We start from the raw sequence: 18,689 nt of genomic DNA, 5'->3' as shown, positions 1-18,689 counted from the left end.
TATGTTGCACTGCAATACTCGGCGAATAAGGGTAGTAAGATGTTGAATCAAATTTAACACTTCACAAAAGAAATTAAATGACATAAATGTGCATTATAACAGAGTTGAACCAAATCCCATAGTTGAAAATGTAACTTGTGACCACATTTTATTAAATATGTTCTCACCTTTTATTATACAATTCTTACAAACATTTTTATCAACACATCTCTACCGTTAGCAATCTCTTAAAACGCAGTTAAAAGCAGAAACTGAAATTGTTACACAGTTTTTCAGTCATATTTGGGCCCCCTAAAATTTCTGAGGGTAAGCTCAAGCTTCCCGAGCCTTCTGGGAAATCAGGCCCTGAGTAGATCTCCCAACTCATAATCAAATTTCAGTTGAATGTCTTAAAAATTCAGAAAGAAATTGGCAATTTTAATGAGCGTAATTTCAATAATTTTTGGACAGGTGACAAATTATAAGGGATCGTTCGCAAATTTACAATACTTGCCTGCATGATTGTTCAGTGTGATTCGTGATTAAAACATTTTTGCATATGATCCCTCACGATTCGTCGCCTATCCAAGAATTATTGAAATTTGGCTCATTAGATAGCTGCTATTTTCTACATTTTCAGGGGTGCCTACCTGGGGGAGTATGGCACAGACTGCGCCATTGAAATTTTTAACGGGAGGGGGGGGGGTTGAGGGATATTCCAGAATCCTTAAATACATCTAAACTATAAAAAAAAACATAGCAACTTCTTGGTACAGCGACTGATTTTATTCAGACAAATGGGGTCATTATAACGAACGTCGACTGTATAATGAGAGGTCACTGTAATAATTTCAGCACGTCAAGCAACAAATACAAAGATACAAATTTTTTATTAATACTTTACATGTACAAAACTCTGATATGTTTACAAAACTATGAGCATAAAAATAAAAACACATACAATTTTAAAACACAGTAAAAGATTATTTTGGAAAAGGTTTCTCAAAATTTTCAAAATATTTATGTTTTAGAGCTTCCAAAGCTGAAATTCGATTTCCAGGGTTGAAGATCAACATTTGCTGAAAGAAAAAAAAAAGAATATTTTTACATACACAAGAGTACAAAATAATACATTCAATTTCAGTAGAAGTGTGTTTTATCAGTCTTTTTTTTTTTAATAGTAAACATATGATTAATTGAACATAGCTGACTACAAGCTACTGTCAGCGACAGAACTTGAGAGTCATTATTTTGTAAAAGCTGAATATCAGTTATGGAACAGCAAAGTCAGTTCCAGAACAGAATATCTGTACACATGCCTTTAATAAAAGAAACAAACAGTAGACTTTAAAAACTAGGGGAGGGGGAAACAATGGATTCTACTAAATAAGAAAAAAAAAGGTACAATGCAGAACCTTTTATCCGGGAACCAGAAAACCGGCAACTTTTTCCCGCCATTTTTAAAAAATACGCCATTTTGGCAATTTTTGAAAAATTAAGCATTTTTTTTTTTGAAATACCAAAAAGAATATTGAACAATTTCTTAATAAACACCATATTTCTCACAGAAAACTCGGGGAAAATGTTTGCAAACACTAACTTCAAATGGTTATCCTTTATGCGGGGCAAAATTTCCCAAATATTTTCTTGAATTAAGAAGTACATTCATAAGTCTGAAATTTTCGTGTTTCATTCTGACTGAAAGCTAAGGAAATAAATATTGTCGCATTCTAATGCAGTATTTTATTCAATTCCCTCTAATTAAAGTCGTTTGGCGAAAGTGTGGGAAACTGCTGAAAATCAGATTCGTGAATTTTCCGGATAGTTAGTTGATCGTGAAATCTAGAAATCTATTAAACCCAAGACGAATAAGGCTGCAAGAACTCATAAATCAAATTTCTGTTGATATTAACGAAATGCAAAAGCATTAGTTATCAATAACTACCGTAATCGCAAACACAAAACCTTTACAAAAAGAAAAAAAATTTGATCATGAAAGCGAATTCTTTTATACACTATAGTAGAAAAATTGCACATTTAGGTTCAAAAATTTATTTTGCCCTTCCCTTCATTTTTTTCGTTTTAAAACATCGAAAAGTTCTGGATTTTTTTTTCTTTTCCAAACAGAATGGTCTCAGGTATTATGAATAACTTAAGTTTTTTGGTGTTTAAATTATTCTCTCCCTATCAGTTTTTAATATTTCGACATTTATAAGCAATTCTGAACTGTTTTCTTCTAATTTTAATATGCATAACAATTTATTATAGTAATTTTAGTTTTACAAACAATCCACCAATAGCGCTTTTTAGTGATCCAGGAAATTCAGATATCCGGGATAGCGATGGTCCCGAACTTCCCAGATAATTGGTTCTCTACTGTAGTTTTATTATATTGAAAATACTTGAACACTAAGCTTTTTCAATTAAATTTTCTTCAATAACACCAACAGTTTAGCATTATACTTTGCGGCAGGGGTTCTCAATCTTCAGGCTTTACGCTCCCTTTGGACACTGACATGATGTTCCACTGTTTGCAGTTATCCCCGTACATTTATGACTTTCATTGAAACTATTGCTGATATAGCAATCAACTAAGGGAAAATATTTTCAAGGTACCTGCAGCAAATCTTGGCCAGCTTCATTCAAATGGGTTGTTAAGACGGACAATGAATTCTGTTTCCAGTTAGGAAAAACTGTTTTATAATCTGGCAACTCTGTTACACCAGGCCAGACTTCATCGGTAGGCGTTCCCAAGGTTCTAAAAAACAAAAGTATAAAAATGCATTAATTAGCATACTACATGGAATACGGTGCAGACTAGAGATAAATACAGTATTACATAGATTTAACGATTTCCAGGGGTCATAGTGCATTTTAACGGTCAAAAAGTAGGAAAAGTAGGATATTTTTGCAAAAAAGTAGGACACTTTTACCAAAAAGTAGGACCAGTATTTTAATGCAAAAATAGGAAATTTTCAAAACAATTAAAAAGTAATAAAACAATATTTTTCATGAAAAACTTCCTTTCATATTTTTAACTTGCCTGTACATATCTTACATGCAAAATACAGTGAAGCACCGTTTATACGTTTCTGAAGGGACTGTATGAAAAAAACTTATAGCAGGATACATTAATATGTATTAAACTCTGCAGGGACTAAATTAAAAAACGTATAAAAGAGAAACGTATAAATGGTGTTTCACTGTATATAAATAAATGAACAAAGAAACAAAATAAACATAATACTTAACTGGAGTACGATTTACTTTTTTTAGGTCAACTCAACTTCTTATTCGAGTTATTAAAAATTACATTTCTTTGGAGGTTTTTTTTTTTTTTCAAAATATCATTCGTAAGCATGAAATCAAAAAATGTGTACAATACTGATGTAGAAGCAATATTAGATTGTTGACTGCAAAAACTTCAAATCATAAGTAAAACTTCAACTTTTTAGAGCTGTTGGTGCATAAAGCTTTGTTATTTTAATTATTTTTAAAGGTTACATCCTTAGTTAAATGCCTTATCCTAGAGCTCAGTTACATTTCCTCTAAAATTATTCTTTTAAATGAAAATTTTATTAATTTTAAATTGTAAATGTTCTTTTTTAAATACTAACATGTAAATTTAATTAAATACTTCTAAAATGCTAGCTAAAATCATGCAAGTAATTTATTGAAAAAAAAGAAGAAGAAATATAATGTTTGTCTACAGTAATAGGAAATTTGAGTTTATTGTTTCAAAGCAGTTTACGTATTACCGGTAGAATTTGATATGAAAAACATTTTTATCCGGTATCGCAGATTGACAGGCAATATCATGAACATAATACGAACAAATATGTAAAGTTATATCACTGAGCAAGAACAAATAAGACATGGGTGCCCCCTGCAAAATTAAGGGTGCACCACTCTAAATATCACAAAAAAAACCCCTACATAGGAAGCCCCCCCCCCCCAAAAAAAAAAATCAACGACACAATCTGCGCCACGACTCTTTTAGGTGGACACCCCTGATTAAGAATAAATACTTGAACCAAATGCTATTCTATTTCTCAGAACCCACTCCCTCCCCTTTTTTTTTCTTTCTTTCTTTCTTTTTTTTGAGATTTCGTTCAATACACTAGTAGCAACATTAAATCAAATATACAGTTTTTGCTGCAGCACTTCTAGAAAAGTCTTTTAAGTCAACAAGAATTTTTTCACTCAAGAATTTGTGGGTCATTCGATGTAAAACGAATACAATTTTCTACTAAAATTTATGTTACCATTTAGGGTTTCAATGAAATTGGTGCAGGGGTGACACATTCAAAGAAAGCTTTTTTTTTTTTACATTTAAATATGAACCCCATTATGATCCATGCCATTTCAATACATATTTTTTTATTTAAATTTTTGAAAAGTTGCATTTTGGAAAAAAAAAGACTTAAATTTTAATTTCAAGAAAAGTTTGTATATTGCGCCATCAAAGTTTATTGAATTTTTTGGATTTTTACACTGCTGTACTTTCAAAATGGATGAATAACTTTGAGATGTTTTTAAAGACTTTTTATGTGTTATTGATATCATCCTTTATAATTAATTAAATCAAAAAATGCTATTGTGCAGCTAAGCCAAGAGTGCTCCTGTGGGAGGTCACTGTGGTTTTTCAAAAATTTCTTTATCCCGCAAATTTGGGACATAACTGCAATTTTTTGTTACCCAAATGTCTTTTTTTTATTAACTTTACATGTATGCATGTATCTTGTAACGGAATCTTGCAACTCAAATTTCGCCCACGTCCTGCAATCAGATTCTTTTGAAATTTGGCATGTGACCTCAGACCTGATTACAGTGCAATATTCTATAATCAAATTAATTAACTATTAATTGTTAGTTCATTCCAATTTTAATCAATATTTCGGCATAAATCCAACAACGTGAAGAAGAAAAATTTAAAAAATATATATTTGAAAGTATCTATAAAAACCGTGGATTTTTCTGCATCAGACAATGTTAGTTCAAATGTTCACATGAGTTATAATTGTTTTTAAGTAATTTCATGCCAAAATTTAGATGAGCCTTCAATTGGCATTTCATTTTGATCAGGCCATTGTCAAACAATACTTTTATTAAAATATGTCTCAAATTTTCAAAGTAATATAAATATGATTTCCGCACACATACATTGATGACTGAGATGGATTAGCTGAATTAGACAATTACTCGACAGGCAATTTAACGACGCAGTTGAATGTTTTTAGAGCTTGGCTATTACACTTTAAGGAGTATAATTATTCTTTTTGGAGTTCGAGAGACCGCATTTTGAATGCTGCCTGTCGCTTTTTTGGGGGGAAATGAATATAAAAGATTCTGAATTATGTTGAAATGAATATTTTTTGGTTAAACAAGTTAAACTAAGCAGAGAAAAGGAAAAAAAATAAAAGTAAAATAATAGTTTAAAAAAACTAAAAAACACAAGCTTTTTTAGCAAAATGAACTGAAAAGTAAAAAATAAACTTTGGATGATAAGGTTCATTTTGCTACAAAAGCATGTTTTTTTTTTTTTTGAAGTTTTCTAAACTACTATTTTACTATAAGTTATATTTATATGATGATACCTGTAATTTATCATTCACCAAATTCAGAATTTCTGCCATTCAAAAATTAAAACTTGAGGCGCCCCTGAGCCAAGCTATTGTCAGCGGCAAGAGCGTTTAAAGAAATTATGACACAATTTAGATAAAATTTCAGAACATTTTAGGACAATCAAAATAAAGTTCAAACAATATTGAACAATAAACATTGCAGAATCATTATCTTATTACAAAGCGCCAGCTTCAAAATCAAAATTGATTGAGGAAAGAAGATTTTTTTTTTTTTTTTTTTTGGTTTCTGGCAAGAGAGGTACTGGGTACATGATAACCATTTAGCAGCACTTAATTTTGCTTTAAATGTTACTATATCTAAAGACCTATCTATTTAAAGAAAGCAAAAAGTTTGAGCTAATTGTGCTCAGTACTTTGTATGCAACAAAATATTTTAGGTCAGAAATAACATGAAATTTCTAATTTAAAACTTTTTGACATAAAAAGAAAGTTTTATTTCTCTGATTTAACTGAACTTCATCCTTCCATACTGAAAATTGTATCTACTTTACAAAACTTTTGAATTTTACGAAAATGCGACAGAAACAAACAAAAAAAAACTAGTATGTTGTGGCCATCACGAAACTTTCTTCTATATTTTTCCTTTTTCTGATCCCTCCCCATGCATGACGAGGAAGCAATATTCCTAACAAAAACAAAATTACACATGCAAAAACTTGACGACCATCCTAATGTCTGAATTATTGTAAAAACAAAACAAAGAGCGAAAATTGAAAGTTACTTTAAAAGCCTTACTTGAATTAATTACAAATATTTTATTTATTAACAAACATAAGATGGGGCTCTCCTCTGATATGCCCCCCTCTTGGCGAGATTTTAATTTTTCGCTCGATACGAAAATCGCCAATAAGGCGATAACTTGGCAACCCTGGTTTTGCAACTTGAACGCTGGAAAGTAGTTTCTCGAAGTGTGTCTTTTTGCACGTGTCTCTGTGGTAGGAGGTAGGTGCTCATATGTTCCGCTCTTAGGGAGATTTTAAGTTGAATACTTTAAAATAAAGTTTCAATTCAAACTTTATTTTAGAGTATTCTTTTTCTTGTTGTTTTTTAATGTTAATTTAGTTGAATTTTCTATTTTAATTATGAGTTCGGTTTGTGATGTTGTCCAAATGTATCAATTGAAATTTTTGAATGAAAAATTGTGAATACAAAAATGAGGATATGTTTGTAAAGTTTTTGGAAATAATTCGCGAAATTAATTGGGTGGAGTACAAAATACAAGTAAAATAAGGTTGTTTTTTTTTTTTTTGGAATTTTTTTTTGTCAAAACAAACATAATTTAAATATTTTTGTAAAGTAATGATAATAAAAAATGGGATAATTTCCCTAAGAGCGGAACATAGGTGCACTGCCTCACGTGAGGAAGTAAAAGGAAAGTAAAAAAGGTAAGTGAACATATTTTGAATTATTGTGTTTTTAGTGTGTTTCTGGTAGTTTGTATTTTGGTCTGGTTGGCATTTTTGTAGCACAAAAATGGTGTTAATTTCACATAAAATCTGTGACTTTATTGTATACTGAACGGAGGAGATCTGTGACTTATATCCGACTGTGATGTATATTAAAAGTCGGAGGGATAACGGACCGAGCGGCAGCGAGGTCCTGGCGAGCCCGAGGTCTCATAGTACTTTCGTAATGAGACCGAGGCAGGGCCGGCGAGCCGAGGTCTCATTACGAAAGTACTATGAGACCGAGGGCTCGTATCCCGGAGAAACAACGGAAAAAAATTAATGCATTAATTTCATTAAATAATTAATGACATAATTTGAATTTTTCCTGTTGGCGCTAAAAAAGCATCGCTAAGAACGATGTATGACATATGACGTCATACATAGTTTTCTTGGCGACGCTTTTTTGGCGCCAACAGGAAAAAGTCGCCAAGAGGGGGGGTATATCAGATTTGTTCCTAAGATGGCAACAGTTAAAAATTTTAAATCATTGAGATAATATTTCCGATCATTTCCATACAATTAAAATCACGAGAAATACGCAGACGACAATCTATTACGATTTATCTTTCTTATTGTTGCATTAATAAAACTATTTCTATTCGCAAAAAAAAAAAAAAAAATCAACACCTCTTGGAACGATTGGAGTCAAAATTGAACCAAAGCCTGTTTACGTATGGATTCACATATATTCCAAATTTCAACCAGAACGTAGCATTACTTCTTGAGATAGGGCACTCACAATGGAAAAAAAGAACGGGCGATTGCGCTACCCCCTTTTTAGCTGTTGACACCAAAATAAAATCAGCTCTTATATCCACTAAGGGCTACTTGTCAAAAAAATTTTGTTTGATTTCGTTCGTTATTTCTTGAGATACAGCAGTCACAATTGACGACAAAAAACGTCCTATAACTCAACCCCCGTTTGAGCTATTGACACCAAAATTGAATCAGCACCTGCTCCTGTTAGGGGCAACATATGGACCAAATTTTGTTTGATTCCGCCAGTTACTTCCTGAGGAATAGCAAGCACGCGAAACTCAAAAAACGTCCTATTGCTCCACCCCCCTTGGAGGAATTCGCGCCAAAAACCAATGGGCACAAGTTCACATAGGGGCACATGTGTACCGAATTTCGTTCAATTTCATGCGGTAGTTTTTGCTGTAGAGTGGCCACAAAAAACTGGTCACACACAGACGTGACACATACACACATAGACAGACATTTTCCAAAAATAGTCGAAATGGACTCGGCACACCTCAAAACGTTCGAATCCGTCAAAATTCAAAATTCGAAAATTTGCACGAATCCAATACTTTCTTCTATATATTAGATATAGAAGAAAGTAAAAAGGTGGGGGAGGATTCAGTTTTTTTTAACTATAGTTCAAAGTGAAATTCAAATATAATAATTAACATTACATGCCAGCAAAAAAAAAAAAAAAGAATAACATACATAATTAAGTATAATTATCAAAAGTTTGTACTTATATAGATGGATTTTTTTACTATATACTTTTTAAAAACTAAAGTTTTTTCTTAACATAAGCAGTGGAATTCAGAAGAAATTGCAAGCATGTATAACTAAGCAAGCTAGCATGTATGAAATAAATTCAATATTATATATAAACAATTTACAATTAACAAATTTTCATTTTCTGAATGCAAATTTTTTGAAATCACATCAATTTCGAAGTCTTTTGAAGGGATTTCAAGTTAAATTCTAAAGGAAAATCATGCTAAAAAATAGGAGAAGTAAGAATTTTTTGCTGAAAAGTAGGAATTTTTGCTAAAAAGTAGGACAATTCCTACTTAAGTAGGAAAAAGTAAGAATAGTAGGAAAAGTAGGAGGAAAATGAGCCCTGGATTTCCTTAATTTTATGATACATTTCACTGGTCCAGATTTGACTGCATTGAATGTCTATGCTCCTCGATTTAACGATAAATTTTCTTCTCTCTTGACAATCCTTAAATCAAGGCTTTACTGTACAATCAAGTTACTATGTATTATAGAGATATTCGGTATACTGCATATATGGTGGACAAACCATACATTTGGTTCGACCAAATACTTTGATTTCAACTGAATAGTAAACAGGGATGTCCACCTAGCAAGGTCATGGTGCAGACTGCATTTTGAGGGGTCTTCAAGGTGTACCCCCTTGCTTATAGGAGGGAAGCTCTGCAATAAACATTTTTCTTTCCTTGTACAATGAATGAAAACTATAGCAAAACACTATCGTATAAAATTATTACTTACTAATATTATAACATTTGAAATAATATTAATGTAAGGGAAAGCACTCAGATGTTAAATTTCAAGTTTGTTGCTTTTTAATTTGACACTTATGAAAAATTACATTAACCATACACCTACGATTTCTAAGATTAAACTGCTTAAAAAATATTTTTTTAAAAACAAACAAATTGAATTAATCATTGTAATCAAAGCTTAATAATGGGAAACGATGGTGTAAGAATCTTAGCCAAATTCCACATTTACAGGTTTTAGCCTATTACTTTTTGTTTTTATAAACATTCCCTGCTCGTGAAAATAGATGTTTACAAGAAATATAAAGATAAATGTAACAAAAAACCAAATTAGCCATTTAATATACAACTTTGCTTTTGGATTGCTTTATTCTAAATTTTCATTTTAAATTTACAATTATATCTAATGCACATTAGTTTTAAGGATGTTAAGTGGAAATGTATTTACTTTTCACAAATGACACAAAATAGAGAAATATCTTCTATTTCAAATTGGCGTAGAATAAAACTCATATATTACTAATTAAAAAGTATTAATTTGGTATTCGGTGCATCTCTAATTTATTACAGTAAAACCTGTAAAGTTGACCACTTGTCTTAGTAGACCGCTATTCTTCTGTGCTAAGCACAAATGTCCGTATCTGCACTTTTTGTAAAAATTGAATTATTGTCACCAGGTGGTTCTTTGTCACATATCTTACCATAATACAATGTTTCATAGTCATTTGTCAACGGGAAATTTTTTAAAAAAAATTCTGAAAAAGTTTCATCTGAATCAAATACATGGAGACGCACAACTTTAAACGGGAATTTTTCATTTGGAATGCAGCTCTGCAGATACCACTTTTGTGCTTAGCACGGCAGTATTGTCAGGTACATAATTAGTTCTGGATAATGTTTATCAACCACTGTAAGTTGACCACTTGGCTAACTTGACTCTGCACTGGTGACCGTCAACTTATACAGGTTTCACTGCACTAGGAACATGTGTAAAAACCTTTCTCAAATGATAAACCACTAACATTTTAGTCATCACAAAATTCAAGCTGGAAGAAAAAAAAAGAATATTTTGAAGGGAATGAATGAGCGGATGAGCGGTCTCTCAGAGAGGAAAATTACTCATTCATGAAACAGGAAATATACTTGTAAAAATACCTGTTTTAATATTTTTATAACACAAGGATTTATTTTTGCATCAGCAACTTTTGTCAAAAAAAGCTGCTAACATTGAAAGCAGAAAATAAAGGGGACTTCTGTGTAAAATTAAAGGCTTTGCATGAATTTAACTACAGAAATTTGAGTGTAAAAACGAGATTTTAAAAACTTAAGTAGGATGTCTAAAATTTAGCCCGTCGAGGAACTGAAAAATGCAGCATTAGAAAATCCTGCAGGACTCAAAATTTGGAAATAGAGATTATTCTTTTTCGAAGTTAAATAACTACATCTTTTAATCAAAAAAATGCTTTAAAATCTATAAACCTTTGTTTTTTCATATAAGTGATAAATAATTTTGCAACAGGTAAAAATTTAAAAGTTCAGAGAAAAATTGGGAACATTTTACTACATTTTTTGGGAAACAGAAATTTTAAAAAGAAGGTAATGAAATGAACATATTTTTAAAATAACTGGACAAATATAATTTTTAAACTTCTGTAAGAAATTTTTTTTTTTTTTTTTTTTTGTGATCATGATCATTTTATTGTAGGGAGTTTTGCGTGAACTTCTAATCACTGAAAAGGCTTAATATTGAATTTCGTTGATCTGACAAAAATTCGGGAGCTATTTACTTTAAAATAGGAAGTTTGGAAGAAGAAAACAAAATTTGGGAGTCTTACGAACAAACTGGGAGAGTTGGCAGCTATGGAAATATATTATTACAATCAGGCACAAGAGGCCAATGTGTACAAAAAATTTTTCTTTCACAGGGTATCTGCTACATGTAGAGTTTTGAAACATAACTTTTCATGACTAACAAATGCAAATTTTTTCAGAAAAAAAAAATTATTTAACAAAAATATCTAAATTAGTATTTTGTAAAAAAGAAAAACCGAAACGTAAGTCTAGCTTGGCTACTATTATAACTAATCAACAATTTACGCAATAATGATTAGTGATACACATGAAATTAGAGTTTTAACTTAATTATTTTGCTACCAAGAAGGACATAACATTTAATAAACGAAAATTTTTGGGAATATCTTTTAGAGTTCAATAGATCATACAAATTATAGTATAACTTTGATTTAACAATAACCAATTAAACGATTTCCTCAATTTAATGATACATTTCACTGGTCCAGGTTTGACTGTATTGAATTTCTATGTTCCTCGATTTAACAATCACTTAACCGGGTCACTTAGTCGTTAAACCGGGGTTATGCTATAATTGTATAGGCAAGAATTTACATGCAGGTTTAGGTTTTGGACTGTCCGAAACTGGTTTAGGACGGGACAGGTGGTTTTTCGATCCAAAACTGTTCAAAAGTATGCTAAAGCTAAAGGGGTGCTTTTAAATCAATTTGTATTTACTGTAACATTTATGTTGCATAAATATAGATATGAGACTTAATTAAAGAGTATTTGTTAATATTTTTTTCCAAAATGTTCATTTAAAAAAAATTTCAATAACTATTACATAAAAACTTCCTTATGTAACAGTTGCTAGAGTTATGAAAGGAATATCACAACACTATCAAGATAACTAATTTCAGTTCCATTTATAACTCAAGGAATGTTATTAAACATGCAATATTTAGTTGCAAAAAAAAAAAAAAAAAAAAGAGCTTAGCTTTTTTAATGGTTTGTACAAATAAGTTTTACATAATGTTTTATTTTTATTTTTTTTAAATCATAGATTAAAGATCAAGAAATTGCTGATTAAACTGTGCTATTCTTTTTACTTCCTTTTATATAGTAAAGGTCAAGATTCACGGTCGCCACTCGCCACGTGGCGACCTAGTTTGAAAAAGTGGCAACCTAAAAAAGCGTCCTCAGTCGCCATTTTCCCTCCTGTTGTTCCTTGGGATGAACAGGAATTATGCACAAACTCAAGAGGGTGGAAGAAAACAAATCGATTTTTAAGCATATGACTGAGGATATACGCATCAAGGAAGCTCGTTTTTTGACCAGAACGGCAATGCTTTTCAGTTACGTGTGAAACATAGACGCCATTTTTGGTCACTCACAAGATGGAAATAGACAAAGAACTTAAGTGCTTAAGTTTGCAAAAACAAAGCAGAATTTGATGTTATTCAACTGCAAACTAATGAAAATAATGCAAAATGTGCTGTAAAGCACTTTATTAATTTTTTTTTTTTAAAATTATTTAATAAGTTTTCTCAAGAAATGAAAAATTTTGTGTTTAAAAATGTCATCTTATCCTTATTGCATTGGACGCTAGGGTGCTAAAAGCTATAACAGTTATATTAAATTGATGTTTAATGAGGATTTTACATTTTATAATCATTTTTATGCTACAAATTTAAAAACCTAAATCTTAATTTTTAGCGCAGTCGCCATATTTGGTCACTTTCAAGATGGAAGTAGACAAGATTCTTTAAGTGCCCAAGTGTCCAAAAATAAAATTTGATGTCTATTGCAATACAATGTAAACTATTGAACATTCTGCAAAATGTGCAGTATTTTTCCCCCCTAAATAATTATTTTCTTGAAAAATGCAAAATTTTTTCCTTCTAGTTTTATTTTTAGAATATTATTTTATCCGTGTTGCTTTAGATGCTAATGTGCTAAAAACTGATTCTTTCATCTAAATTATTGTTTTTTCAGGGTTTTTAATTGTTGAAATTACTTTCATATCTTAAATTTTTTGCGTAGTCGCCATGTTTGGTCATTCACAAGATGAAAGCAGACTAGACTATTTAATTGCCTAAGTTTCCAAAATTGGAATTTTATGTCAATCACAGTGCAAACTACTGAAAATAACATAAAAAAGGCCAGAGATTGGGTTTATTTATTTATTTTGTTTTTTTAATTATTTTCTAGAAAAGTGAAATTTTATTGACAAAATTGTATTTTTTGTAAATTTCATCTAAAATGCAGTTTCCTGCCGACTTTTTATTGATTTACATTTTTTTATCTATTTATTTTGAAACAAAAAATGCATGTTTATAGCTTTTAAAATGTAATTCTGTAAAGTTCTATTTATTTGTTCTTTCGTAGAAGTAGTAAAAACTCCTCTCTCATTTTGTACTTCAACACTCGGCGACAGTGGAGGCCACCAAGTTTTTTGGATCTAGTGGCCACTGGCCACTTAGAAATTTTCTGAATCTTGACCTTTAAGTAAAGGCTTGAAAAAATTCACTAAAAAATTAGCCTTAATTCTATTTTGCTTGCCCCCGAATGAATATTGAGTTCTTTTACAACCCGACCACATGTGGATATATACTTAAGAACATATAGACACCTGAAATATCCATTTTGACGATACCCGAGTTAATTACGAGTTTTCTCGTGACGTCCGTATGTATCTCGCATAACTTGAAATTCCAATTTACATTTTTCCAGAAAATAATTACGAATAATATGGGAAAAAAGAGGAACATTTTGCGTTGTTATCAATAGTTTGCATTGCAATAAACATCCAATGCTATTTTTGGAAACTTAGGCACTTTAAAAGTCTTGTGTACTGTCATCTTGGGAATGACCAAATATGGCAGCTACGACAAAAATTAAGGCTCTTCTAAACCTCTCCGTAAAATCTGACACGGCGAAATCACGAAATCTGTGGCAACACAGAGGGTGTTTCTGGGAGGGTCTAACTCGATTTTTTTTGCACTGCTAATTGGTCAGATTTCATGATGGACAGCGTCAATCACTGAGTACGTGAATGGACAGCCATAAATCTAAGCTGTGCCCGAAGGTACTGTCTTTGCGATCGGACGAGGGCAGAGAGAGCTGCGAAAGATTCGAAGGATCCTGTTCCAAAACATGTTTCCCACCCGGCCTGTTTCCCCTCCGTAAATCAGTAAACATGTGTTTTCGTTTCAAAGAGCTGACTGCTTACGATTTCCGAGAATTTAGTATTCAGCGAAAGGAATAGCAGGGAAAGCTGTCTGAGTTTTCCACTCAAGTTCTCCCGCCAAAGGGTGACAGAAGAAAAGAAGAAAGAAGACCATGTGTCAGGAAATTAACTTATTCTGCAAACTATAAAATTTGCAGAATGCGTAGAAAATAGAATTGAGAAATGAAGGCAGAAAAAAAAGAGAGAAAAGAAAAGTTATAATATAAATTCAAGTGCTTTATTAATCATCTAAATTTCAATATTGAACATGGTGAGCACAAATGATGAACAAAATTTTTAAAAATCGAATTTCCGAAACTACTGCACATATCACAATAAGTGATACTTGAGAATAAATAGAAACATTCTAAGGTTTTTTTCCCCTTTTCAGTTACAAACAGGGGCGGAGGGCGGGAACAGAAATTAACGTTGCGAGGGGGGAGGGGGATGTATAATAGTCATTGAGATAAAAGGCGCAATTTCAAGAACTATCACTAACAAAAACAAAAACATATTCCACTATAAATATGGATGTTATTCTCAGACATTAGTCATTCGCCCTGAATAAAATTTTATCAGTTCCACAATGCTACAAGTTAGAAATAAATTCCCGTTCCTTGAATCTATTTTTTCATATCAACTGATGTATTTGACTGTACTCGGGTTTTCAACGCAACATTTCAATCCGAAGAAAGGAGCAAGTAATAAAAACTACCTAATAACATAACATAAAATCAAGTTACATGATATAAAGTGGAAACAATAGATCGCAGTCCGACGGAAAAGGTATTTCTACTTCTTTCATTCGATTTAAAACTGCTCAGGGTTTGAATTTTTTAATGCAGTAATGAAAATAATTCAGATCAATATCATTAAGTACAATAATGACACCTTGAGAACAAAAATTAACATTACACAAAAACGGTGAACTGTGCACTGGAAAATTGTTAAAAGCCATTTTATAACTGCCGAGCACAGACCAGGCATTAAAAAAAAAAAAAAAAGGTTCAAAAGGTTCGCGTACATTCAAGGAGGATATGATAAAAATTCTAATTTTATCAACCCAGTATGTCGAAGGGAAACATGTTAGGAAATATTTTTTTATCATTTCATTGAACAAAAGAACCTTTCAGTAATTCATGCATTAGAGACGTACCGAGTAGCACTTTGGTCGAGTATCGAGTTTCAATTATGTTTTAAGAAGAACCACCGACACACACGTGACGAATTTTGAACTCAGTGGTCAGTGGAAGAGTAGTATATACCTCCATGTCCACACACACACACAAATAATAGTTTTAAAAACAAAATTCCAGCCGAAATTTAATTGCGCATTATTGAAAAGATTTGTTTCTGTCAATAATTTTGACAAATAAGTTATTTTTTAAATTAAAAATAAACAAATACATAAAAGGTAGTGTTAATCAAGTTGGAATTAAAACAAATTATATCAATCCATACTTCTAGTCTGCCAAACGTAAATAATGTTTAAAAGCAAGTGAAACAACGTTAACACACTCTCAGAAATGGACTTTCATATTCGACGAAATTTTCTTCGTTTCTGACGAAATCGCTTCCAGGGATATGCTCCGAGCGAACATTTCGTCAAATTGAGGAAACTGCTTTCGTCTCTGGTTTGAAGATGCGAATTTCGTCAAATGTAACGAAATATTTCTTCATTCTAGTTTCGTCAAATCGACAATCATTTTCGTAGTTTTGAGAGTATTAGTTTCGTCAAATTAATTTCGTCATATTTGAGTATGTTAATTTCGTAATTTTTTGAGTTTATTTTTTATTTTAATTTTTCTTTTTTGAGCTGATTAGTTTTCTTTCTTTTTTTTTGACAATACTGACGAACCTCGTTAATTCGAACACGCTTAAAAAGAATTACTTCTAAAACGGACTTTTTTGTATTCTCTGTCCCATTGTTTTTGTTTTTCGAATAAGACGAATTCTGTTAAGAATAATCGATCCATTAAAGTTCGTTTTAACGAGGTTCGACTGTATCTTATAAGATTTAGTCAAATCTTCACTTCAGAATCTTACCACCGTAATTTCCCACTTTGATGCGCATAGTCACACTCACAGGCCCGTCATTTACGGGGGGGGGGGGGGGGGGGGGGGGGGGGGTTGACATTCCCCCCCCCTTGATTTTTGAACATTTATTCTTTACGTACGAAAGGCCGTGGTTTTAGTTGGTTCTCTATAAAAATTTTGAAGAGTGTACACCTTTTTCCACAATTGGAAAAAAAATCGAAATGACTGGCCTGCACTCCCCCTCTCCGCCTAAAGCAAAAGGCAAGTATTTGTTGAAAAAAGAGACACATAAAAGATGTTAAAAAAAATTTTATTAATGTAAAAATACAAGCAGACAATTTCTTTAAAATGTAAAAGTAATTATTGCAAATTCAAGTTAAAGAACAATGAAATGATGTCTGGGAATTAGGGCTTTACGATGCATCGATGCATCGTAAAGCCCTAAAATTAAAATTGGAACGGTTTGGTTCTTTTTTTGGCGTTCCAAAAACCACCTACGTTCCTACTCGGGTGCCCAAGTACCTCCCTGCCGTGTGTGTGTGTAACGGAAACAAACTGTTGATTATATATAACTAGCGACGATTATTCATAATTTTCAATAGACTTGGTAAATATGATACATTATGTAATGTTTATCAAATTTACTAGTTTATTCACATAATTTCCTATTCGTGGATAATGCAATAAATTAGGATTATTTGTGGAGTAATGAGATCTTAATTGCAAAAACTGAACATTTTCAAGCAACACCAGAAAACTCAATCGTCTAAAAAAAGAAAAATGTCTCGGTTGCAATTAAAATTTCTAATAATATTTCAATTAAAAAACTGAAATGTGCCTTTTTTTTGTACATTACTTTCATTTCTTGCCGTGGAAAATGTATATTAGATAATAGTTTTAATTCTATAAAAAAAAAGTTTATATTATTAACTATTTAATGTTTACCTAAACAAAACGGAACTTCAAATTTAATTACATATTTAGAATTCTATATAATGTCAAAGTCTTGAAAATTAAAGATCTGAAAGTTAATGCATAACACACAAAGCCTCGATATCAAAAAGCAAACCAAGCCAATAATCTAAAGAAAAACATTTTCTTGTAAGATAACCTATTCAGACTCATTCTGCTGTGACTTTCCGAATTATTAGCAACTTTTTTACTAAACTTCATTTTCAAAGGCACCGTTGTGTGTGATATATCTGATCCTTCTAGAAAGAGACGATTATTTTTAATTAATATTGCTAGTTCAGGAACATTGTCAAGCAAAATATTTTTTCTATACAAACTGACCTGATTTTTAGAAAAGCTATGGACTTTTATTGTATTCACCACTACGAGTCAAGAAATATATTTGATAAATATTAAATAGTAGTCATACCCACACGGCTTTGCTTGTAGTAGAAAATTAAAAGGTCTTATGGTTCGCCTGTATAATTACAAAAAATGTATGGTGAATTTTTCGCCTATTGGCTTACCATATTACGGTTCCACGTTATGATAACTTGGTAATTTACTCGTCCGTCGTATGATAATTTTGCTCGGGAAAGTGTTCTTAAAATTGGAGTAGAAAAAGAACAAAATCGAATTTTCGAAAAATTGCTTCGAGGTGCACACCCCACGCTACAAACTAACTTTGTGCCAAATTTCCTGAAAATCGGCAGAACGGTCAAGGCACTATGCGCGTCACGGGAACCGGACATAACGTCCAGATCCATAACGTCCACGGACATAACATCCATGACCAAAACGTCCAACGGACAAAACATCCGAGGGACAAAACGTCCGACGGACATAACGTCACAGAGATCCAGACAACCAGACATCCTCCAGACATCCAGACAGACTTCAGCTTTATTATAACAAAGACTATTTCCCAACTTTAGTGGCAATGGGGTTGATTCCAAAATTAAAAGTTTTTTTTTTCCTGAAAGAGCATGCTTAAAAACATTCGCAACTCCAATAAACTATAGGGGGCGCTGCAATCACTGTCTTATAGTGGATGTAAAAGGTAGAACAAACAGATGCCGTAACTTATAACCTGCTTTGACGGTGAATGACAGTAATTTTTGATCGTGTTTGTGGGAAGCTTTCATTTCTATTCTTCTGAAATTACATTACACAACAAACTGTCTGAAGCCTGTAATTTACCCAAAGAAAACACGTGGCATGGAATGTTTTACCTTTTTCTTTAATATTGTTAATCACCGCAAGGTAGCGTATTCGAGCTCTGGAGTTGCAAATAGAATCTGACCATTCTTTAAATAATTTGACTAAGTTTAATAATTTTAAA

General features: G+C 31.8%; 1 protein-coding gene across 1 annotated transcript in view; it reads right to left on the bottom strand.

Moving 5' to 3' along the window:
* Positions 1–862: 862 nt before the first annotated feature.
* LOC129230612 (cyclin-dependent kinase 1-like) overlaps positions 863–18,689 on the bottom strand; it is a 41,368-nt gene continuing 23,541 nt past the window's right edge. Inside the window, 2 exon segments of the mRNA XM_054865028.1 lie at positions 863–1,058; positions 2,596–2,737. Coding sequence (XP_054721003.1) covers positions 963–1,058; positions 2,596–2,737 — 238 coding nt within the window. The 3' untranslated portion in view covers positions 863–962.

This window comes from Uloborus diversus, chromosome 9 (genome assembly GCF_026930045.1).
Source record: "Uloborus diversus isolate 005 chromosome 9, Udiv.v.3.1, whole genome shotgun sequence".
NCBI classification, from domain to species: domain Eukaryota; kingdom Metazoa; phylum Arthropoda; class Arachnida; order Araneae; family Uloboridae; genus Uloborus; species Uloborus diversus.
The sequence above is the reverse complement of the archived record's forward strand: the minus strand, read 5'-3'. Positions and strand labels throughout refer to the sequence as shown.